General features: G+C 41.2%; 1 protein-coding gene across 7 annotated transcripts in view; it reads right to left on the bottom strand.

Annotated features, from left to right (window-relative positions):
• The window catches only part of sec22c (SEC22 homolog C, vesicle trafficking protein), a 106,780-nt gene that overhangs the window by 62,982 nt on the left and 18,479 nt on the right, over positions 1 to 25,319 (bottom strand). For 6 of the 7 annotated variants that reach the window (XM_072254184.1, XM_072254183.1, XM_072254185.1 and 3 more), the window contains exons 3-6: positions 22,212 to 22,375; positions 17,760 to 17,939; positions 10,525 to 10,643; positions 3,807 to 3,872 (exon numbers count right to left, since the gene is read on the bottom strand). In XM_072254184.1, coding sequence (XP_072110285.1) covers positions 3,807 to 3,872; positions 10,525 to 10,643; positions 17,760 to 17,939; positions 22,212 to 22,375 — 529 coding nt within the window. The remainder of the gene's footprint in view (positions 1 to 3,806; positions 3,873 to 10,524; positions 10,644 to 17,759; positions 17,940 to 22,211; positions 22,376 to 25,319) is intronic. The other variant, XM_072254189.1, reaches the window with a different exon arrangement.

The following is a 25,319-nucleotide window of genomic DNA, read 5'->3' as shown; positions in this document are numbered from 1 at the left end:
TGCCCAGAAGAAGGCAAAGGCAAACAACTTCTGTAGAAAATTTGCCAAGAGCAATCATGGTCATGAAAAGACCCTGATTGCTCACATCTTATCAACAGCACATAATGATGATGTCATATGACATGGAACATAATGATGACATCGTACGACACAGCACATAACGATGATGATGTTGCTATGTGTGACCGCATGTCCTGTGCTTTGCACCTTGGCCCCGGAGGAACCCTGTTTTGTTTAGCTGTATGCATGTGTATGGTTTCATGACAATTAAACTTCAACTTGAATAATTCCAGATACCTGGTAACCCAAGAAAAATACATTGCCCCCCTAGGAAAAATGTTCAATTATGTATTTGAACAGGGCTTTGCTGTGGTATTATATGGAGCAGCGGACACTCAAAGAATGAACAGCCAGGCAGGAAAGCAGCATTACTTGTACTGAATAAATCATATTTTTAATCAAAGGAAGGATTAACTGTTCCTCTCTGTGCAGATGCTGGTTGACCTGCTGTGTCCTTTGGCATTTCCTGTTTTTATTGCAAGTTTCCAGCATCTGCAGGGTTTAGTTCTCAAATCTGACATATATGAGACAAAAGGGAATGGAGATCACTCTGAGGGTTACAAGAAGAGGAGTGGAAGGCAACTTATGTCATATATAACGCCCTGTATAGACAAAATGATCTGTTTCAGTACAATTCTGTGCAAATCAGAAAAATGAAGCCCAGTCCAGAACCTTGCTGTGGCACAGGTACAGCACAGTAGCTCGACGTTTAGTTTAACGCTATTAAAGTGCCTGCAACCTGGGTTTGATTCCTGCCGCTGTCTGTAAGGAGTTTGTATGTGCTCCCCATGACCATGTGGGTTTCCTCCACATTCCAAAGATGTGCAGGCTGGTAGGTTAATTGGTCACAGGGGCTCATTGAGCCAGTATGTCCTGTTACAGTGCTGTATTTCGAAATGAATAAAATTGTGGACAGAATAAAGGGGCTGCTTCTGTGTTGTAATATTTTTCAATTGCAGGGGAAGTCAAAATAAAATGCAATTAGATCATAATTAGGGCAAATAAGCCAGGTACACTGCAGATGAAATGAATAAACTGCAACGATTTTAAAAGCCCAGATTTAAGTTTTAGAAATAGAGCTGCGTCCTAGCTATGGAAATGTTCATAAATTATTGACAGAACAAAAGCTGTCCACACTGACGTCGGCTGCACGTGAACCTACTCCAATTTTCTTTCCCCAACCCCTTCTATTCCTTTCCTCCCCACATGAACATCTCCTTAGATCTACCTCCTGTATTCAACATTCCCACCATAAAAGGATTTTCCTTGAATTCCCTGCTGGATGTGCAAGAATTTAGAAAGATGAAGGATATATATGCCTTTATTTCAAGAGGAGTATGAGGATAATGATGACCTCCTCTGGTAAGACCAGATCAAGAACACTGTACAGATCTGATCTCCTAACCAAAGGAATTAGTGCAAGGAAAGATTACCAGGTGGATTCCTAGGGCTGGGGGGATGGGTGCTGGTGGTTATGCAGACAGGGTCTATACTCTCTAGAGATTAGAAGAATAAGCAGCGATCTCATACTTAGAATTTCAGTAGGGTGACATTTCCCCTCACTCGATGAACTAAACCACAGGTCACAGCCTCGGTCATTCAGAATAGAGATGAGAAGAAATTTCTTCACCCAGACCGTAGTGAATCTTCAGAATTTTCTTCCAAAGAGGGCTTGGAAGCTCAGTTGCTAATGATTAAAAATTATATTATGGGTTCAAGGGTTAGCAGGGTAGGGCAGAGGTGAAGGATCAGCTATAACCTTACTGAATGACGAAGCAAACATGAGGCACCAAATATTGCCATGCTCCTCATGATCTTACTTTTCATTTATGGTTCAGTTTGTTCTTGCCCACAGATGGAGCCATTTCCTTTTTCTCGTCATATTAAACCCTTTCATACTCTTCTGGATCTATGAAGTTAATTTTCAATTATCTCTCTTCAAGAAGTCTTCACAAATCTTTCAATTGTTTATACCAATATCCCTAATCACCTATATCCAACCATGTGGAAGGAGAATTTGGCTATTTTACCACTCCAGATTGTTGTGCCGTGCTTTTAACGTCCATAAGATCATAAGCCATAGGAGCAGAGTTCAGTGCATTTGGCTCATCGAGTCTGCTCTGCCATTCCATCTTGACTGATTTATTATCCCTCTCAACGCCATCCAAATATAACATCTTCAGTCCTGTGTTCATCACCCTTTTCCATTTTGCCCTTGTGTTGCACTTCAACACATTCTACTGACTGCAATTTTATCCTTCCTCACTACACACTGAATCGACTTGTATACCAACTGCCCCATCCTCAGCACTACCACTCCGGTTCCCATCACCCGCCAAATTAGTTTAATCCCTCCCCATTATACAAGATCACGAATAATCATTTATCTCAAAACCATGTCCCTTCATTATACCCATGCCTTGGTTCCACCATTATCCTGAACACTAACAACTGCCATTATATGCATCCAATCACTGGCCAGTCAGAGTACTCCTAATCATATAACTGCAAAGATTCACCATCCTTTAAGTGGAGAAATTTCTCCTTATTTCAGTCCTGACTAGTCTATCCCTTATTCTGAGACCATGACCCCAAGTTCCAAAGGGAATATCCATCCCGTATCTACTCTTTTGAGCTAAGAATTTTGTACTGTATGCTTCAATGAAGTCATCACTCATTTTTCTACATGCTAGACAATTGAGCAAAGAAAAATAAGCTGGAGGAACTCAGCAAGTGGGATAGCATCCATGGAGGGAAATGCACAGCCAGCACTTCACCTGGACTGTAAGAGATGGGGAATATAACCAGTATAAAAAAGGTGAGGGGGTGAAGCAAGAGCTACTCCCCACACCTCCTCCATCTCCCTATCAGCCTTCCCCATCAGGTGGACCCCGGTGAGAAGGAGTGATATGCAGATAGAGGTGGAGGGAAGTGCAGAAATAGCGACAGAAGCTGGGAGGTGATGGGTGGTGGTGATAAAGAGCTGAAGATGATGGTCTCTGATAAGAAAGGAAAGTAGAGCACAGAATCAAATAAGGGAAATGGGGAGAGCAGAACTAATTACTGGGGTCCGGTGGGCATGCTGGGGAGGAACCAGTGGAAGCAGTGATTAGATGATGGGTGGATGGAGTGGGTGGAGGAGGAAATACAAGCAGGTTGATGGATGGCTAAGGTGAGTGTAAAGAGAACTGGGTGGCCCAAACATACTCAATCTCCTCTGCCATCTGAGGAACCAGTCTGGTAACATTTCCCTTCATTCCTTTATTGCATGTAGATGCTTAAGGTGCATAACTTAAAAGTGTTCGGAAGAAATTATGGGGAGCATATCAGAGGTAGGTTTTTTTAAAAACAGAGTGTGTTGGGTGCATGAACCACACTGCCAGGGTGGTGGTAGAGGCAGGTACATTAAGAACTGTTAAGATACTCTTAGATAGGCACATGGACAAAGGATAAATGGAGGGTCATGTGGAATGGAAGAGTTAGATTGACCTTAGTGCAGATTAAAGGGTTGGTCATGGGTCAAAGGGCCTATACTGTATTGTACTGTTCTATATTGTTTCATTGAGAGACCAGAACTGTACACAATGCAACAGCTTTGCTCTTTTCTCTGTAATTGTTGAAAGCTTTTGCACTCAATTCCTCTTAACAATGAAGATTAACATACCATTTGTCTTCCTACCTGCATCCTGTATGCAAACTTCCAATGACTTAATAGCTTAACAGGAATGTAAGGAAAGTAAACTTACCTGAAGTACACAGGTAATGAAAGCTACAAAAAATGCAACAAATGATCCCTTTTCTTCATTACCGTCCTAGTGAAAAACAGAGAGATAATAAACAAAAATCGTTTCCACTGAATTACCTACCGAGAAATACAGTATTCAACAAATGGATAGCCCTTGCCCTAGACCTTCTCATTTCCATTGTTTGCCATGTACCATTGTGACAAGAATCACCATAAGCCAAATAATCAGTTATTATTTTGATAAACTCAGATATCTGTGTGGAAGGACGATGAACAAAACTTAACATGGACAAGGGTAATGCACAGTCCCTACGAACCATATATTAGATGAAGAAGGCAACTCTTAAAGCTTTTAAAATAGCCAACAATAAAATTGAAAAGCATTTCTGTCTGATATTAATTGGTAAAACATTCAATGCAAGTAGAGCACAACCAAAAAATCAAACTGAGTGTTGAATTATAAAGGCAGAGATCCATTAGACCATAAGATACAAGAGCAGAATAAGGCCATTCGGCCCATTGAGCCTGCTTCACCATTCCATCATAGCTGATTTATTATTCCTCTCAACCATCTTCTCCTGCTTTCACTCTGTAGCCTTTGACACTCTAATCAGGTACCTATCAAATTCTGCTTTAAATATACCCAATGACTTGGCTTCCACAGCACTCTGTGACAATGAATTCCACAGTTTCACCACTCCCTAGCTGAAGAAATTCTTTCTCACCTCTGTTCGAAAAGGACGTCTTTCTATTCTGAGGCTCTGCCCTCTGGTCCTAGAGTCCCCTATTATAAGCAACATCCTTCACAAGTCCACTCTAGCTCAGCTTTTCAATGAAAGGCAAATCAGAAGTTATGGTCAAATATCAGAATCGCAATCGCATTTTTTGTCACTGGCACCAGCCATGGAATTCGTTGTTTTGCGGCAGCACTACAGCGCAAGCATAACAAGTTATTTATTTGTTTGTTTGTTTGTTTACTAAGATACAGAGTGGAATAGGCCTTTCCGGCCTTGAGCCACGCCGCCTAGCAATCCCACTGATTTAACCCTAGCCTAATCACAGGACAACTTACAGTGACCAATTAACCTACCAACCAGTACACCTTTGGACTGTGGGAAGAAACTGGAGCACCCGGAGAAAAACCACGTGGTCACAGAGAGAAAGTATAAACTCCTGAAAGGTAATACAAGTTACAATATAAAGATAAGTAAATAGGCTAAAACAGTGAGGTGGTGTTCATGGACCGTTCAGAAATCTGATGGCAGAGCAGTAGAAGCTATTCCTAAAACTGTTGAGTGTAGGTCTTCAGGCTGCTATACCTCCTAACTGATGGTAGTAATGAGGAGAGGGAATATCCTAGGTGGTGGAGGGTCCTTAATGATGGATGTACTTATTGATTACAGCAGCGTGGTAAAATACTAAACCCTATAAAAATGAGCTGGGAAATTGATCCTAATATAACACTTAATATTACAAACTTGTGCTTCCAAAGTGACATTAGATAAGGTTGCATGACAGTGCATTGCTGATCCAGTATTAAAGCTCAATGGACAGAAGTAAACATGAATAAATCTCAGCTAATGAGATGCAATAATTGACATTATGACATTTAAAGGCTCGGAGACTTGTAAATTATAAATATTGATCAAAGTAGATAAGAGAAAGTAAAAATCTTCGGAATCTAAACCAGATCCCATAATGCCCATCTGCATGAAGCAAAACATGTTGAATTTATACCTATCTTGCCAAGCACTGCTCCTTTCACTCATCGTTTTATTTTTAACTCTTCACTTAGATCGATTCAATGAAAAAGATCATCAAAATTAATGCCTGTCTTATTCAATACCCATTCCAAGCTACCACAGCCACCAGGGAACATGAGGAGGAATCTCTTCACTCAGAGGGTGAAACAAGCTGCCGACGGAATTAGTAGTGCAGGTTCAATTGCAACATTTAAGAGAACTTTATTTAAGTAAGTGAATGGCGAGTGGTATGGAGGGCAATGGTCCAGATATAACATATAACCATATAACAGTTGCAGTACGGAAACAGGCCATCTCGGCCCTTCTAGTCCGTGCCATGTGGATCGATGAGACTAGGCAGAATAATGGATCCTCATGGACTAGATGGGTCAAAGGGTCTGTTTCTGTGCTATGGAGTTGTATGACTCCACAGCTGAAATCCGCAATAACAATACCTACAGTGCCCATAAAAAGTATTCACCCCACTTGGAAAATTTAATGTTTTATTGTTTTACAACATTGAATCACAATGGATTTAATTTGGCTTTTTTGACACTGTTCAACAGAAAAACATTCATGTCAAAGTGAAAACAGATCTCTACAAAGTGATCTCAATTAATTACAAATATAAAACACAAAACAAGTGATTGCATAAATATTCATCCTTCATGTCAGTATTTATTAGATGCACATTTGATAGCAATTACAGCCTTGAGTCTGTGTGGATAGGTCTCTATCAGCTTTGCACATCTGGACACCACAATTTTTTCCCCGTTCTTCTTTACAAGACTGCTCAAGCTCTGTCAGATTACATGAGGATCATGAGTGAACAGCCCTTTTCAAATTCAGCTACAAATTCTTAATTGGATTGAGGTCTGGACTCTGACTTGGCCACTCCCGGACATTAACTTTGTTGTTTTTAAGCCATTCCTGAGTAGCTTTGGCTTCATGCTTGGGATCATTGTCCTGCTAGAAAATAATACTTCTCCCAAGTCATAGAAACATAGAAAATAGGTGCAGGAGTAGGCCATTCGGCCCTTCGAGCCTGCACCGCCATTTATTATGATCATGGCTGATCATCCAACTCAGAACCCTGCACCAGCCTTCCCTCCATACCCCCTGATCCCTTTAGCCACAAGGGCCATATCTAACTCCCCCTTAAATATAGCCAATGAACTGGCCTCAACTGTTTCCTGTGGCAGAGAATTCCACAGATTCACCACTCTCTGTGTGAAGAAGTTTTTCCTAATGTCAGTCCTAAAAGGCTTCGCCTTTATCCTCAAACCGTGACCTCTTGTTCTGGACTTCCCCAACATCGGGAACAATCTTCCTGCATCTAGCCTGTCCAATCCCTGTAGGATTTTATACGTTTCAATCAGATCCCCCCTCAATCTTCTAAATTCCAACGAGTACAAGCCTAGTTCATCCAGTCTTTCTTCATATGAAAGTCCTGCCATCCCAGGAATCGATCTGGTGAACCTTCTTTGTACTCCCTCTATGGCAAGGATGTCTTTCCTCAGGTTAGGGGACCAAAACTGCACACAATACTCCAGGTGTGGTCTCACCAAAGCCTTGTACAACTGCAGTAGTACCTCCCTGCTCCTGGACTCGAATCCTCTTGCTATAAATGCCAGCATACCATTCGCCTTTTTCATCGCCTGCTGTACCTGCATGCCCACTTTCAATGACTGGTGTATAATGACACCCAGGTCTCATTGCACCTCCCCTTTTCCTAATCGGCCACCATTCAGATAATAATCTGTTTTCCTATTTTTACCACCAAAGTGGATAACTTCACATTTATCCACATTAAATTGCATCTGCCATGAATTTGCCCACTCACCCAACCTATCCAAGTCACTCTGCACCCTCTTAGCAACCTCCTCACAGCTAACACTGCCGCCCAGCTTCGTGTCATCCGCAAACTTGGAGATGCTGCATTTAATTCCCTCATCCAAGTCATTAATATATATTGTAAACAACTGGGGTCCCAGCACTGAGCCTTGTGGTACCCCACTAGTCACTGCCTGCCATTCTGAAAAGGTCCCATTTATTCCCACTCTTTGCTTCCTGTCTGCTAACCAATTCTCTATCCACATCAATACCTTACCCCCAATACCGTGTGCTTTAAGTTTGCACACTAATCTCCTGTGTGGGACCTTGTCAAAAGCCTTTTGAAAATCCAAATATACCACATCCACTGGTTCTCCCCTATCCACTCTACTAGTTACATCCTCAAAAAATTCTATGAGGTTCGTCAGACATGATTTTCCTTTCACAAATCCATGCTGACTTTGTCCGATGATTTCACCGCTTTCCAAATGTGCTGTTATCACATCTTTGATAACTGACTCCAGCAGTTTCCCCACCACCGACGTTAGGCTAACCGGTCTATAATTCCCCGGTTTCTCTCTCCCTCCTTTTTTAAAAAGTGGGGTTACATTAGCCACCCTCCAATCCTCAGGAACTAGTCCAGAATCTAATGAGTTTTGAAAAATTATCACTAATGCATCCACTATTTCTTGGGCTACTTCCTTAAGCACTCTGGGATGCAGACCATCTGGCCCTGGGGATTTATCTGCCTTCAATCCCTTCAATTTACCTAACACCACTTCCCTACTAACATGTATTTCGCTCAGTTCCTCCATCTCACTGGACCCTCTGTCCCCTACTATTTCTGGAAGATTATTTATGTCCTCCTCAGTGAAGACAGAACCAAAGTAATTATTCAATTGGTCTGCCATGCCCTTGCTCTCCATAATCAATTCACCTGTTTCTGTCTGTAGGGGACCTACATTTGACTTTACCAGTCTTTTCCTTTTTACATATCTATAAAAGCTTTTACAGTCAGTTTTTATGTTCCCTGCCAGTTTTCTCTCATAATCTTTTTTCCCCTTCCTAATTAAGCCTTTTGTCCTCCTCTGCTGAACTCTGAATTTCTCCCAGTCCTCAGGTGAGCCACTTTTTTCTGGCTAATTTGTATGCTTCTTCTTTGGAATTGATACTATCCCTAATTTCTCTTGTCAGCCACAGGTGCACTACCTTCCTTGATTTATTCTTTTGCCAAACTGGGATGAACAATTGTTGTAGTTCATCCATGCAATCTTTAAATGCTTGCCATTGCATATCCACCGTCAATTCTTTAAGTGTCATTTGTCAGTCTATCTTAGCTAAGTCGCAGTTCTCTTGCAGACTGCATCAGATTTTCCTCCAGGATTTCCCTGTATTTTGCTGCATCTATTTTACCCTCTACCTTCACAAGCCTTCTAGAGCCTGCTGCAATGAAGCACCCCCACAGTATAATGCAGCTACCACCATGCTTCGTGGTAGGGATGGCGCGTTTTTGACGATGTGTGGTGTTTGGTTTGTGTCAAACATAGCATTTAGTCTGATAGTTAAAAAGCTCAGTTTTGGTTTCATCCGACTACAGAACCTTCTTCCAGCTGACTTCAGAGTCTCTCACACGCCTTCTGGCAAAATCTAGCTAAGATTTCGTATGCGATTTTTTTCAACAGTGGCGTTTTCTTTGCCACGCTCCCATAAAGCTGCAACTTGTAAAGCACCTAGGCAACAGTTGTTGTATGTGCAGTCTCTCCCATCTCAGCCACTGCAGCTTGTAACTCCTCCAGAGTTGTCATATGTCTCTTGGTGGCCTCCTCGCTAGTCCCCTTCTTGCAAGGTCATTCAATTTTTGAGGATGACCTGCTCGAGACTGATTTACAGCTGTGCCATATTCTTTCCATTTCTTGAGTATTTAACTGTACTCCAAGGGATATTCAGTGACTTCAAAATTTTCTTGTATCCATCTCCTGACTTGTGCTTTTCAATAACTTTTTCGTGGAGTTGCTTGGAATTTTTTTTTGTCTTCATAGTATAGTTTTTGCCAGGATACTAACTCACCAGCAGTTGGACCTTCCAGATACAGGGGTATTTTTAATGCAATCACTTGAAACATTTTGACTGCACACGAGTCTCCAAAAACAGATCTCCATTTAACTAATTATGTGATTTTTCATACCAGTTGGCTGTGTCAGTGTGTCATATTAAAGGTGAATACCTCTGCAATCAATTATTTTGTGTTTTGTATTTGTAATAAATTTAGATCACTTTGTAGAGATGTTTTCACTTTGACACAAAAGAGCTTTTTTCTGTTATCTGTGTCAAAAAAGCCAAATTAAATCCACTGCGATTCAATGTTGTAAAACAATAAAACATTAAAATTTCCCGGGGGGGATACTTTTTGTATGCACTGTATATTAAAATAAACACCAAGTTATGTGACTATCACTTAATTTCTGGGAGAAAAGGTTATCACAAATGACCTGAACTCAAGAGGTTCTGCAGATGCCAGAAATCACTCTCAGGTTGGAGGAGCAATAACTCATTATTCTGTCTGAGTAGCCTCTATCCTGACAGCACGAACATCAACTTCTCTAACTTCCGGTAATTTCTCCCCCCCCTCCCCCTTTCTCCATTCCCCTTCCTGGCTCCCCCTTACCCCTTGTCTTCTCCTCATCTGCCTATCACCTCCTCTGGTGCTCCCTCCTTCTTCCCTTTCTCCTCTCCTATCAGATTCCTTCTTCTTCAGCCCTGAACCTTTTCCACCTATCACTTCGCAGCTTCTCACTTCATCTCCTTTTCCCCCTGCCAGCTATCTCCCTGCCTCACCTGGCTTCACCTATCACCTTCCAGCTTATAGCTTTCCCCTCCTCCCACTTCATTCTGACTTCTTCACCCTTCTTTTCCAGTTCTGATGAAAGGTCTTGGCCTGAAACATCAACTCTTTATTCTTCTCCATACTGTAGATGCTGCCTGACCTGTTGAGTTCCTCCAGCATTTTATTTGTGACCTGGTGAGCTTAGCATATAGTAAACTTTAGTAACTCCTTTAGGCGGTGAGGGAAACGGGATGGAGTAAGAAAAACAGAAAGCAACCAGCTGCTTCAGGTTTTATGTACAGTAGCTGCATTGCATTTACCTGGAAGTTGTGTTCGATGAGATGAACTCCACGGATTAAATTGAGAGCTCCACATACAATATTAAGGATAACCGACAGGATCCCAACTGTACTCACGGGCTCCAGTCTGTAGCTGGGTGCTGAGGGTGAATAAAACAAGATTTACAATTGTATCAGAAACAATCCGCTGCAGTAAATCAGAATCAGGTTTATTATCACTGACATGTCATGAGATTTGTTGTTTTGCAGCAGCAGTATAGTGTAATACATTAAAAATCATAAGTTACAATAAGAAATATTAACAAATACCTAAGGAGTGCAAAAAGAGAGAAAAATAGTGAGACTTCACAGTCCATTCAGGTATCTGATGGAGGCGAGGAAGAAACTGTTCCTAAAACGTTGAGTGTCTCTCTTCAGACTCCTGTACCTCCTCGCTGATGGCAGCAATGAGAAGGAGGCATGTTCTGGGTGCTGAGGGTCTTTTATGATGGATGCCAACTTCTTGACACATCAACTTTGGAAGATGTTCTCGATGGTAGGGAGACTAGTGTCCACAATGGAGCTGGTTGGGTTTACAATCCTCTGCAGCTTCTTCTGAACCTGTGCATTGGAGCCTCCATACCACACAGTGATGCAACCAGTCAGAATGGTCTCCATGGTGTGGGATCTGTGCTCTCCACAGAATGCCCTCTGTAGTGCTGTGTTTACTCAATGATTCAACAGTGTAACTGGCACACTTTAAAGGTAGTTTATATCTGTCCAAGGCAGAAAGCATGTTTACATGCTGAGGTGTAAATTTATTCCTTCTCAAACCCTTCCAAACCTTCCCAATCACTTAACTTTTCTCTTGTTCTGACAGCTCCACCAATGTTCTGTCAACCAATATACTGTATACGCTAGGCCCGGTCGAGTATGCCAGGCATTTTTTTATGCACCCCAAATCCATTCAGGCAGGGTTTGCATCCATCAATAACTAAGAAAGACAAGTTATAATATCAAACAATCCTCATAATTGTCTACAAAATTATGAGGAACTAGATAGGATAAATGTAAGCAGGCTTTTTTCACTGAGGTTGGCTAAGACTACAAACCGGTTAAGGGCGAAAGGTGAAATTTTAAGTGGAACACGAAGGAGAATTTCTTCACTCAGAGATTGGTGGAAATGTGGAACGAGCAGCCAGCAGAAGTGGCTGAAATTTCAACATCGATGGGAGGGGTATGGAGGGCAATGGTTCAGGTATGGTTTAGGCAGATTAGTAGTTTGACACAGACTAGGTAGGCCAAAGGGCCTGTTTCTGCGCTATTGTCTTCTATGACTCTAAACTACTGCTCGACCTCCAGCAAATTGTTTATTGGTCCTAGATTCCAGCATCTGCATCTCCTTTTGACCATAACTGGCACAGTTTAATGGTTGTTTGTCTGTCCAAGGCAGAAGTCAAGGTGTTGATTTATTCCTTCTCAAGCCCCTCCAACCTTCCCAACCATTTAACTTTTCTCTTGTTCTGAAAGCCCTATTTTTTGTCAACCGGTATATATGCTAAGCCCCGATCGAGTGTGCCAGACACTTATCTCACTATGCAAATCGAATCCTACCCATTCACATCAAAATACACCCAGCCAGGGATTGCATCCATCGATAACAAACAGAGACAAGTTGTTAGTAGCAAACAGTCTACTGGAGATACTCAACAGCTTCAGCAGCATCTGTGGGGAGAGAGGAAATGTCAACATTTCAGGGCAAAACCTTGCCTCAGGACAATGCTTTTCACCCCATAGAGTTCCTCTACCTGTTTGGTGCTCCAGATTCCAGCATCTGCCACTTCTTTTGACTTCAATAGTGTGCCTAACATAGAAACATTAACACAGAATCACTTCGTTGGGAACTTCCTCTGGCTTCTTCCCTGTATTTCCATAGACATCTTGCAACATACCTGTAGAAACCTGTAGAAAGTAACCCATTTTCTTAGTCCATGTAATCATTGGGCTCCTGTGATTTGACAGCACACTAAAAACAGAAACTGGGGCCAGGAATGAGAGACATAAGAGAATTCAAATGCCAGAATCTGGAGTAAAATGTAAGCTGCTAGAGGCTACTGTTCTGCTCTCTCTATACCCATAACTGTGTGGCTAGGTAGAGCTCAAATGTCATCTATAAATTTACTGATGAAACAACCATTGTTGGCAGTATTTCAAATGGAGACAAGAGGGTGTACAGGAGCGAGGTATACCAGTTAGTTGAGTGAAGTCACAGCAACAACCTTACACTCAATGTCTGTAAGACCAAAGAGCTGATTGTGGACTTCAGGAAGGGTAAGACGAGGGAACTCGAAATCAATCCTCAGAGAAGGATCAGAAGCGGAGAGAGTGAGCACTTTCAAGTTCCTTGGTGTCAGGATCTCTGAGGATCTAATCCCAACATATCAATGCAGCTATGAAAGAAGGCAAGACAGTGGTTATATTTCATTAGGAGTTTGAAGAGATTTGCAATGTCACCAAAACCACTCACAAATTTCTATAGATGTACTGTGGAGAGTATTCTGACAGGCTACATCGCTGTCTGGAATGGGGGGGGAGCTTCTTCATGGGATCAAAAGAAACTACAGGAAGCCGAAAAATTAGTCAGCTTCATCTTGGGAACTAGCCTCCGTAGTATAAGAAATAGGAGCAGGAGTAGGCCATCTGGCCCATCGAGCCTGCCCACCACTCAATAAGATCATGGCTGGTTTGTCCATAAACTCAGCTCCATCTACCTGCCTTTTCCTCACAACTCTTAATTCCCTTACTATGTAAAAACCTATCTAACTGTTTCTTAAATATATTTAGTGAGGAAGCCTCAACTGCTTCCCTGGGCAGAGAATTCCACAGATTCGCCACTCTCTGGGAAAAATAGTTTCTCCTCATCTCCATCCTAAATCCTCTCCCCTGAATCTTGAGGCAATGTCCCCTAGTTCTAGTCTCACCTACCAATGGAAACAACTTTCCCACTTCTATCTTATCTATTCCTTTCAAAATTTTGTATGTTCCTATAAGATCTCCTCTCATTCTTCTGAACTCCAGAGAGTATAGTCCCAGGCAACTCAATCACTCCTCATAGGTCAACCCTTCATCCCCAGATTCAACCTGGTGAACCTCCTCTGCACTGCCTCCAAAGCCAGTACAGGTATATCCTTCCTCAAGACGTCTTCAAGGAGCGGTGCCTCAGAAAGCTGATGTCCATTAATAAGGACCTCCATCACCCAGGACACGCTCTCTTCTCATTGTTACCATCAGGGAGGAGGTAAAGAAGCCTGAAGGCACAGTGATCCAGAAACAGCCTCTTCCCCTCTGCCATCCGATTCCTAAATGGACATTGAACCCATGAACACTACCTCACCTTTTTTTTGTTTTTATATTATTTCTGCTTTTGTATTATCTTTAACTATTTAATATACATATACACTTACTGTAATTGATTTACTTAATTGTTTCATCTATATTAACCTGTACTGCTACTGCCAAGTTAACAAATTTCGCAACATACGCTGGTGATATTAATCCTGATTGATTCTGAACTCAGCAGGTCAACAGCATCTGCGGAGGGACAGCCGACATTGCAGCTTGAAGCCCTGCATGAGCACTGCCAGTATGAAAGATCTTACCCATTGTAAGTTACTATTTCAATACACTGACAGAACAAATAAACTTATCAATACACTACAGTGTTGCACAAAGGAATTAAAAGCAAAAGCTGCTGTACATGTTCAAAGAACTGAGTTGTCCACTGCTACTCCACAATATGGGGGGGGGGGGGGTGGGGCGGTATATCAGAAGCAAATTCTTTACAGAGAGAGTGATGGTTGTGTGGAATGCCCTGCCAGGGCTGGTAGCAGAGGGAGATACATTAGGAGCATTTAAGAAACTTTTAGACAGACTATGAAGGAACTCTTCTATGTAGGCCAGTCTTTCAAGTTATTTAGGTCTTCTCCTTCCTTTCCCAGGGATGAGGTGTTTAGAGCTTCTGCTAGTGTTTCTGTAGCATTAGGTTTTTATAGGATGGGGTTCCTAGCCCCATGCCCAAACCTTCTCTTTTCACACCCAGGCTTGGGACCATCCACAGCAGGATTAACGGAGTCTTGCCATCACTATAAAAACATCCAAGACATTCACTTGCACTGTGCACCTTTTTGGTACAACAGTACTCAATAAGTCCATGCGACAACACAACAATGGTACTCAATAAGTTTAACTCCATCATTATTCAGCAACTTGTTGATGGGATAGTCCTGCAGTAATTGATATTTTTAGTATCCAGCAGTGACCTGCAATCGTAAAAAAGACGACAGGACAAACAAATACACAAAGTGGCTGCTGTGTCCAAGCCACTGAGGCATTATCAAATAGAAACACATTCTCGGAACTTGAATGCTCTCCCAACTTGTTTTCAGAATTTTTGCAGAACTTTGGTAGAATCCTAATCGAAACTTTATGTCGGAAGGAAAGGTTAGAGTGATCTTAGAGTAGGTTAAAAGGTCAGCACAACATCATGGGCGAAAGGGCCTGTACTGTACTGCTCTATGTCTAATAGGTCTAATATATTCTGGAGAAGTAGTAATAATGGGATCAAAGAATGTGGACACCTTGGTTTCTTAAAAGCACATTCCAAAGCTGAGAAGCAGATGGAGCAGAGGAGTTTCTCTGCAGTACACCCCAAGGAACTGGGAGTTGCAAGACTGAGGTGTTATGTCACCACCACTGCTTGGAGGTGTAATCACAGAATGACAAAATCACAAAGTGACAAAAGCAAATGTTCATCGTTGTTCTCGTGTCCACTAAGTACCACACGTGAAGCTGGCTGAAAATGTATCTACAAAAAAAGACATTGGTAAGGAGTTACACTCCTCAACATACTTTCGGATGGTAACCAACCAAAACATCAAGATGCAGAAGGGCCGCCAAGGGTAGTGGGTACGTTGAACAAGCTGCCATAGCAACTGGTAGAGGCAGATACAATTACAAATTCAACAGACATTTTAGCAATTTGTCAGTCATAGTCATAGAGTTGCGCTAGGCACATTTGCCTGCATCTGGCTGACGTCCCTCAAAACCTTTTCTACCCAATCTAAAAATTTTTTAATTGTGCCTCCTTCACTACTTCCTCTGGCAACTCTTTCTATATACCCACCACGCTGTACGAATTTATTTTCTTTTAGATCCTTTCAATCTTTTCCCTCTCACCTTAAATCTATGTCTATTGTTTTAAACTCCCATACGCCGGAAAAAAATCTATAGCAATCAACCTTATCTATGCTCCTTGAGATTTTATAAACCTTTGTAAGGTGACCTCTCGGTGAAAAAGCAATCTATCCAGTCTCCCCATATAACTCATATCCTCCAGTCCAGTTAACATGGACACACAGAACAGTACAGCACAGTACCAGCCCTTCAGTCCAAGATGCTGATTAAACGTACTCCATGATCAATCTAAACTTTCCCTCAAACACATCTCTCCATTTTTCTTTCATTCATGTGCCTAAGGGTCTCTTAAAGGCCCCAATGTATCTGCCTCCATCACTACTCTTGGCAGTGCGTTCCAGGCATCTATCACTCTCCGCGTAACAAAAAATCTTACCTCTGACATCCCCTCTAATCTTCCCTCCACTCACTTTAACCATATGTCCTCCAGCATTGCCACCCTGGGAAAAAAGTACTGGTTGCCCACCCTATCTATGCTACCCATCTGATAAACTTCTATGAAGTGGCCTCACATCTTCCTTCGCTCCAGAGAGAAAAGCTCTAGCTCATTCTCTACTCCAAGCAACATCCTGGTAAATCTCCTCTGCACACTTTCTAAAGCTTCCACATCTTTATAATGAGGTGACAGAAAAGAACACAAAACTCCAAGTGTGGTCTAACCTGAGTTTTATAGAGCTGCAAATTACCTCGTGGTTCTTGAAGTGAATCCCCCGATGAGTGAAGACCAATACACCATGTGTTTTCTTAGCCCCCCTATCAACTTGTGCCATAACTTTGATCTATGAAATGAGACCCCAAAGATCCCTCTGTTCCTCTACACTGCTAAGAATCCTGTCATTAACTCTGTATTTTGCCTTCAGGTTCGATCTTCCAAAGTGTATCACTTCAGACTTTTCCAGATTGAACTCCATCTGCCACTCCTCAGTCCAGCTCTGCATCCTGTCTTTATCCCATTGTAACATGACAACCTTCTACTCTGTCCACAACTCCATCAACCTTTGTGTCATCTGCAAACTTTCTAACCCACCTTCCTGATCTAAATCATTTATAAAAATCACAAAGCCCCAGAACAGATCCAGCAAAACATCACTATTAATTCACTGATCTCCAGGTAGAATATGCTCCATCTACCTCCACCCTCTGCCTCCTGTAGACAAGCCAATTCCAATTCTATGAGGGCAAATTTCCAGAGATCCCATCCTCCTGACTTTCTGGATGGACTTATCATAGGAAACCTTATTGAATGCCTTATTAAAATCCATATACACCACATCCACCGCTCTACCATCATCAATTTGTTTTAGTACCTCTTTGAAAAACTCAATCAGAATTGTGGGGCACAATCAGCACCTCTCAAAGCCATGTTAACTAACTTTAATAAGACTATGCTTCTCAAAACGCTTTTCTGTACCTAAAAAATACATGGATAGGAAAGGTTTAGACTCTAAGCTTTAGAAGGATATTGACCAAACACAGGCAAACTGGATTAGCATTGACGGACATCTGGGTGAGTGTGAATGAGTTGGGCCAAAGGTCCTGTTCCTACGCTTCTCATGTCATACTCCATCCACACTGTATGCCGTACGGAGACTTCAACATCTTGGAATGCTGAGTGCATAACATATTTAATGCTGAACCAATATGCCCATCACCTAAGACTTCAATACATTCATGGAAAAGTCAAATGAGACTCAATGGAATTTTACAGACCAGCTTTAGTCTTGGGAATGGGCCTATTAACTGATGCAAATTTTGTACTGGGAGTCTGCATGGAACAACTGGATCAAATGGCCTTCAAATGTGTTATAAACACAACAGATGCTAGGAATCCAGGGTCACACACACAAAATGCTGGAGGGACTCAGCAGGCAAGGCAGCACCTATAAAGAGGAATAAACAGTCGACTTTTTGGGCTAAGACCCTGTAAGAGCAATCAGCAAACATTAATGACAAGGTCTCAATCATAGCAATGTAATTAAATGAATATCAGACATTTCATACAGCAGTGTCTGATCTCAGCTTACCAGATCCAGAACATAAATGCAGGTTTCCATTAAGAATCCCATTGGTAACCACAATATCATCCAGATTCACCTGTCGGGGCGGTGTCACCTTCAGCTCCCTCTGGATATTTGTCACACTCATCTTTAAAGATGGGCGGTTTGAATAGTTATAATGCCATTTTATCTTCTGTATCACACTGTCTGCATTTGAACAAAATGTACTTAAGTTTAAACCCATCGAATAACATAACAAGGAATAAGAATAAATGGCTAAATATCTGTCTACATGCATAGTACACTCAGTGGCCAGTTTATTACGTACATCTCTACACTTGTTCATTAAGGCAAATATACGAGGGTTATTGATAAGTTCGTGGCCTAAGGTAGGAGGAGTCATTTTTAGAAAAATAGCACATTTATTTTTCAACATAGTCCCCTCCTACAGTTACACACTTAATCCATCGGTCGTGGAGCAAACAGATCCCTTCTTTGTCTTGGACCTCCAGAAAGTCTTCCACAGCAGGGATGATTGATAAGTTCGTAGCCTAAGGTAGAAGGAGATGAGTTATTAACTTCAAACTTTCTGCATAATCACTCAAAGAGTTGAACTGCATGTGCATGTAACAAAAGCTGTATAACTCATCTCTTTCTACCTTAGACCACGAACTTATCAATCACCCCTGCTGTGAACCACTTTCTGGAGGTCCAAGACACTGACTTCTACAAAGAAGGAATCCGTATGCTCCATGAATGCTAGACTAAGCGTGCAAATGTAGGAGGGGACTGTGTTGAAAAATAAATGTGCTGGGTTTTCTAAAATTGACTCCTTCTAACTTAGGCCACGAACTTATCAATCACCCCTCATATAATGAGCCAATCATGTGGCAGCAACTCAATGCATAAAAGCATGAAGACATGGTCAAGAAGTTCAGTTGTTGTCCAGACCAAACATCAGAATTGGGAAGAAATGTGATCTAAGTGACTTTGACCATGGAATGATTGTTGGTGCCAGACAGGCTGGTTTGAGTATCTCAGAAATTGCTGCTGTCCTGGGATTTTCACACACTACAGTCTCTGTAGTTTAGAGAATGGTGCAAAAAAAAACAAAACATATCCAGTGAGCAGCAGTGCTGCTCACGTCTTGTTAATGAGAGAGGTCAGAGGAAAAACGTCTTGTTAATAACAAAGTTCAGAGGAGAATGGCCAGACTGGTTCAAGCTGGCAGGAAGGTGACAGTAAATCAAATGACCATGCATCACCAGGATGGCAGTTCAAATCAAGGTAATTTCCCACACTTCCTTCGGAAAGAAGGAGGCTATTCAACTCATCAGATATATGCAGGCTCAAGGAGAAATCCCATCACTGCCATTCTCTTATTTCCCTACAATTATTCTCTCTCAGAAGCTAATTAACTTTCCTCAATTCTCCTACTACCATAGTGGCCAATTATAGTAGCCAATTAACTTAATAACTAGTACACAGGGTCAAAGTATTACAGAGTCATTAGCGTGGAAATCGACCCTTCGTTCAAACTGGGACACGCAGACCAAGATTACCAATTTAGCTAGCTCAACATACTTGTGTTTGGCCCGTATCCCTCTAAACTTCTCCTATCCACGTATTCATCCAGACATCTTTTAAATGCCATTATTGGACTTGCTTTCACAAACAAGAGAAAACTGGCAGATGCTAGAAATCCAAGCAACACACACAAAATGCTGGAGGAACTCAGCAGGCCAGGCAGCATCCATGGAAAAGAGTACAGTTGACGTTTTGGGCCGAGACTGGAGAAAAAAAGCTGAGGAGCGAATTTAAAAGGTGGGGAGAAGGGAGAGAGAAATGCAAGATGATAGGTGAAACCTGAAAGGGGAAAGATGAAGCAAACAGCTACGAATGAGATACAGGGCTGGAAAAGGGGGAATCTGATAGAAGAGGACAGAAGGCCATGGAAGAAAGGAAGTGGGGAGGAGCACCAGAGGGAGGCGATTGGTGGGCAAGGAGATAAGGTGAGAGGGGAAAAAGGGGATGGGAAATGGTGAAGAGGTGGGGGGCATTAAATCATTTCCCTCTCACCTTAACCCTATGCTCTCTGCTCCCCGATCTGGAGATTATTAACAATAAAAGATTACAGTGACCAACAAAAGAAGCACGGTAGCATGGCAGTTAGCAGAGCGCTACTACAACACCAGCGACATGGGTTCAATTCTGCCGCCGTCTGTAAGGAGCTTGTATGTTTTCCCCATCATTCTGTGGATTTCCTCCGGCAGCTCCAGCTTCCTCCCACATTCCAAAAGAGCTACGATTAGAAGGTTAATTAGTTACATGGGTGTAACTGGGTGGCATGGGCTTGTTTGGCCACAGTATTGCAAGGGAAAGAAAGAAAGTGAAGGAAAAGAACCAAGAAAAGACAAAAAAGTAACAACATCGTGGTTGTTTCAGACCAAAGCTAGTTCACTAGAGAGATAAAACACATTCCAGTGATAAGAGGTACTCTATGAAATAGTCAGGCTCAAGTGGCATGACACCTGCTACAGAAAAACTAAGAAGCTTCTAGAAAATACAGAATCAGCTATACTCCAATTACTAAAAATTCACTGAACAATTACATATATACAGGTGATTATATATTAAATTATAGGTGTTTATAATAAATTACAAGCAAGCATTAAAAAAACTCTAGGAAAAATAACAGTTTTACACTCCGTTTCCCTCTCGCTCGCAGCTCCTGGAGGAAGGTCCCTGCATTCAAATGGTTTCCCTCCCTTGATGCTGTCAGAGGATGGTGCCAAACTTCTGGGTCTTGGGCAAGGTTTAATCAACACGGTTTATGGATTGGACTCTGTAATTCACATTATGATGTTTTTCTGGTTTCTGGTCACTCCTTTGTTTGTTGCTATTTTGAGCGTTTTTGATCAGGGCATCCTGCAGATAACAAACTGAGCTGAACTGAACATGCCTGGACTCTTTCGATTTTGTGATATATATTCTGTGTTTTTCGCCCGTTGCTGTCTGCATGATTATTTTTTGTGCATGGGGATGGGGGTTGATGTTTTTCTTTCAACGGGCTCCACGCCCGTCTGTGGAAAGACAAAGCTCAACGCTGGATACTGCACACGTATTTTGATAATAAATGTTCTTTGAATGTTAATCCATTAGCGGAAACACAGACAGCACCAGAGATCAGAACAAAATCCAGGATATAGAGCAATGAAGCAGTGCACTATTTAGTATGACACTGTGCCACCCATTTTTTAATAACTATCTACAACTTCAAATCAAAACAGTTTCAGTTCAATTTATATATACACTATGCCAATTAGTGCACTGTTAGATAATTCCACCAAGATCATGTGAAATCAGAGACATACTACGTACTAACTGCATTGAAAATACTACCACTCATTGGCATGGTGAAAGTCTACTTCAACCAGTTACCACAACTTTCAGTCAATAAAAATGGAGAAAATGTAACAGCACAAAATGCTCAGCAGGTCAGGCAACACCTATGGAAAGGAATAAAGAGTCGATGTTTTGGGCCGAGACTGGGTCCTCAGGTGGAGCGAGGCCAGATGGGAAAGGGCTTTATCTACCCCCCAGACCGTGAGACTACCAAATCCCCTGCCACCACCCAGGCCTCACCATGTATAGATAAATAGATAGATAGATAGATAGATAGATATACTTTATTAATCCCAAGGGAAATTTGGTTTCGTTACAGCCGCACCAACCAATTAAGCAAATTAGCAAATAAATAACGTAAATATAGCAATACAAAAAACTCCAACAATCAACCAACAAAATGCAAAACTATGCCAGATGGAAAATAAGTCCAGGACCAGTCTATTGGCTCAGGGTGTCTGACCCTCCACGGGAGGAGCTGCACGTTCGATGGCCACAGGCAGGAACGACCTCCCGTGCCGCCAAGTGTTGTATCACAGTGGGATGTGGCCGAAGTCCAACAGTAAAAAGTTCAATATCCAGTCTGCAAACACGTTCCTCGATCGTAATATGCCCCGGATTGCACCATCCGTTGTTAGCCAGATCAGTAAGCACCCCATTCCTTCACGCCGCTTACTGCTCTCGAAGCACCAGTAGCATTGTACTGTTTACTTCTGACTTGTGTCGTAAACACACCTTTATTATTTGTCAATTTATTTGTGATAATATTACTTTATGTGTTATATGTACTGTGTTGTGCACCTTGGTCCAGAGGAGCTTTGTTTGGATAGCAGTATGCATGTATACGGTTGAAATGACAATAAACTTGAACTTGAAATGTCAACTCTTTATTCCTTTTCGTAGATGCTACCTGACTTGCTGAGCTCCTCCAGTTTTTTGTGTGTTACTCTGGATTTCCAGCATCTGCAGAAACTCTTCTGTTTAAAATGTAACAGCTGTCATTTTAAAGGAGAGTTAATGGAACCAAAATACGCTGATGGAAGTTAAAGCGGAGACCATTGTCAACAAACTTACCAAATTCAAGAAAAGCGTAGGGCCGTGATACCAGCTGGACTTTAGCAACCTCTACAGAAGAAGTAAACTCCATTCCAAGTTCCTCGAGGAAACAAAACGCCATTGTAGTGGGATAGTAGCTACAGCAGATGGTCATGTAGGCAACGCCCTGTGAAGAAGTAAAGCTGGGAGAAAAGCCATTAAATATATATATGGCCAATATCCAGCACAAACATGTGAAATGTTGTCATGTAGCAAATAACATACTGTCATGTCTGAAAAACTTACAATTGAATCACCATCTGGTATGGGGAGGGCAGGGGGAGGGAGGGTGGCACTGCACAGGATCAAAATAACCTGCAGAAAGTTGTGAACTCAGTCAGTCCCATCACGAGCACTCGCCTCTCGCCTCTCCAGATCCAGGACATCTTCAAGAAACAATACCTCAAAAAAGTGGCACCCATCATTAAGGACCCCCATCACCAAAGACATGCCCTCTTCTCTGCTGCCATCAGGGAGGAGGTACAGGAGCCTGAAGGTGCACACTCAGTAATTCAGGAACAGGTTTCTCCTCTCTGACATCAGGTTTCCGAATGGACATTGAACCCATGAACACTATCTCACTACTTTTTTTCTCTCTCTTTACGCAGTACTTATTTAACTTTTTAAATACACAGTATATATACTTCTTACTGTAAATTATTGTTTTTATTACTATGTATTGCAATGTACTGTTGCCACATAACAACAAATTTCACAACATATACCAGTGATATTAAACCTGATTCAGATTCTGATAAATGACCTAATGACTATTCAGATATCACACCCTATTTACCCTGGTCAAACCAATTCCGAAGAGAGGTAAGAGAGGCTCTCCCATTCCCCATATACTTATGAATTACAGGGCAGTATATGGTGACATATACGTACTTTGATAATACATTTACTTTGAACTTTGAACTAGAGTAAAATTAGAGATTTTTGCTGCTATGAACCAGGCCGATTGAGAAATATATAAATAAGAGTCACCACCTTAACTCCAAACCCCACATAATTCACCAGGTTTAATGTAAACATGTTGTCAGGAGCTGGATATTGTTTACTCTTTAATAAAAAGGTAGTTTTGGTTAATGTCTATGCTCCCAACATGGACTGTCCGGAATTTTACAAATCATTATTTAATTTGTTCCCGAATTTGAATGAGTTTTCACTAATTTGGGGCAGGGATCTTACTACTTGTTTATCTCCATCTTTGGACCATTCGGCTCCTTTACAGACCTTACTCAACAAATCTGCAACCTTGATTAACTCATTCCTTTCAGATTCTGGGTCGACGGACATTTGGCGTTTTTTGCGTCCTTAGGAAAAAGATTTTTCTTTTTTTTCACATGTTCATCGTTCCTATTCAAGAATTGATTATTTTTTTTATTGACTGTCGTCTTATTTCTTCAGTGGTTAAATGTGAATATGACTCTATAACCATTTCGGATCATGCTCCACTTAAGCTTTCTATTAAAATACTGGCCAATACACAAAATAATAGACAATGGCGTTTTAATTCGCTGTTGCTTCAGGACTTGGATTTTGTTAACTTTATGAATGAACAGATTGATCTCTTTTTTACAATCAACTATACAGAAGATATTTCTATGAACATCCTTTGGGACACTTTTAAAGCTTATATTCGTAGTCAGATCATCTCGTACTCTGCTGCTTTGAGGAAGACGTTGAAGGAGGAGGAGCTGGTTATTGTGGACAAGATTAAGGAAATTGATAAGATATATGCTACAGTTCCCTCTGAGAAGTTGTATAAACAAAGAACTGAACTTCAAATGGAACACGGTTTATTACTTTCGTCCTCGATTGCAAATCAATTAATGAAAACAAGAAGCAAATTTTATATACATAGTGACAAAGCTGGTAAACTGTTGGCTGATCAGTTGAAGACTAACTATTCTAAATCTCAAATTAATCAGATTTATAATCAAAAAGATCAACTGATATTTGATCAAGCTGAGATTAATCAATCCTTTTTTGATTTTTATTCCTCCTTATATCAATCAGAGTTTCCACGAGACTTTGATATATGTATGACTTTTTAGATAACCTAGATTTCCCTAAGATTTCACATGATATATCTTCTATGCTAGACACTTCCTTTACCACTGATGAGATTAAGAATGTTATTTTCTCTTTGAGCCCCGGGAAAGCTCCTGGTCCTGATGGGTTTACTGTGGAATTTTATAAATGTTTTGCATCTTCATTAATCCCTTGGTTATTCAGGGTTCTGGAGGCCTCATTAAAACTTGGTAAACTTCCCAAATCCTTCTATAGAGCATCGATCTCTTTAATATTAAAGAAGGATAAAGATCCTGCTCAATGCACATCTTACAGACCAATATCCTTATTAAATATTGGCTCTAAAATCTTTTCTAAATTATTAGCAAACAGATTAGAAAAAGCACTTCCTTATATTGTTTCAGAAGACCAAACGGGTTTTATTAAGGGTCGTTACTCTTTTTATAACATTCGCACACTGTTAAACATTGTTTATACCCCCTCACAAAATGATCCTGAGTGCGTCATTTCCTTAGACGCTGAAAAAGCCTTCGACAGAGTCGAATGGCCTTACTTATTTAAGGTGCTTGAAATGTTTAATTTCAACCCAAAATTTATATCCTGGATCAAATTGTTATATCATTCTCCTATGGCCTCAGTCCGTACTAACTCTTTAAGCTCACCTTTTTTCCCTCTTTTTCGAGGTACAACAAGGTTGTCCTCTTAGCCCTTTATTATTTGATATTGCATTAGAACCTCTTGCAATTGCTACTCGAGAATCTCCAAATATTATTGGGATAACTCGGGGTTTAAAGTCCCATAAAGTATCACTCTATGCTGATGACTTTTATATATTTCTAATCCTCAAAAATCTATCCCTGCTGCTTTAGATTTATTAGCACAATTTAATCTTTTTTCAGGTTATAAGTTAAATCTCAGTAAGAGTGAACTTTTCCCGATTAATAAGCAAGTTCCCTTATATCAGAATCTTCCGTTTAAATTGGTTAATAATCATTTTTCATATCTTGGGATTAAAATTACCTGTAAACATAAAGATTTATTTAAGAC

The sequence above is a fragment of the Mobula birostris genome, chromosome 3 (assembly GCF_030028105.1).
Source record: "Mobula birostris isolate sMobBir1 chromosome 3, sMobBir1.hap1, whole genome shotgun sequence".
NCBI lineage: Eukaryota > Metazoa > Chordata > Chondrichthyes > Myliobatiformes > Myliobatidae > Mobula > Mobula birostris.
Note: the sequence above shows the minus strand (reverse complement) of the source record. Positions and strands in the feature narration are given on the sequence as shown.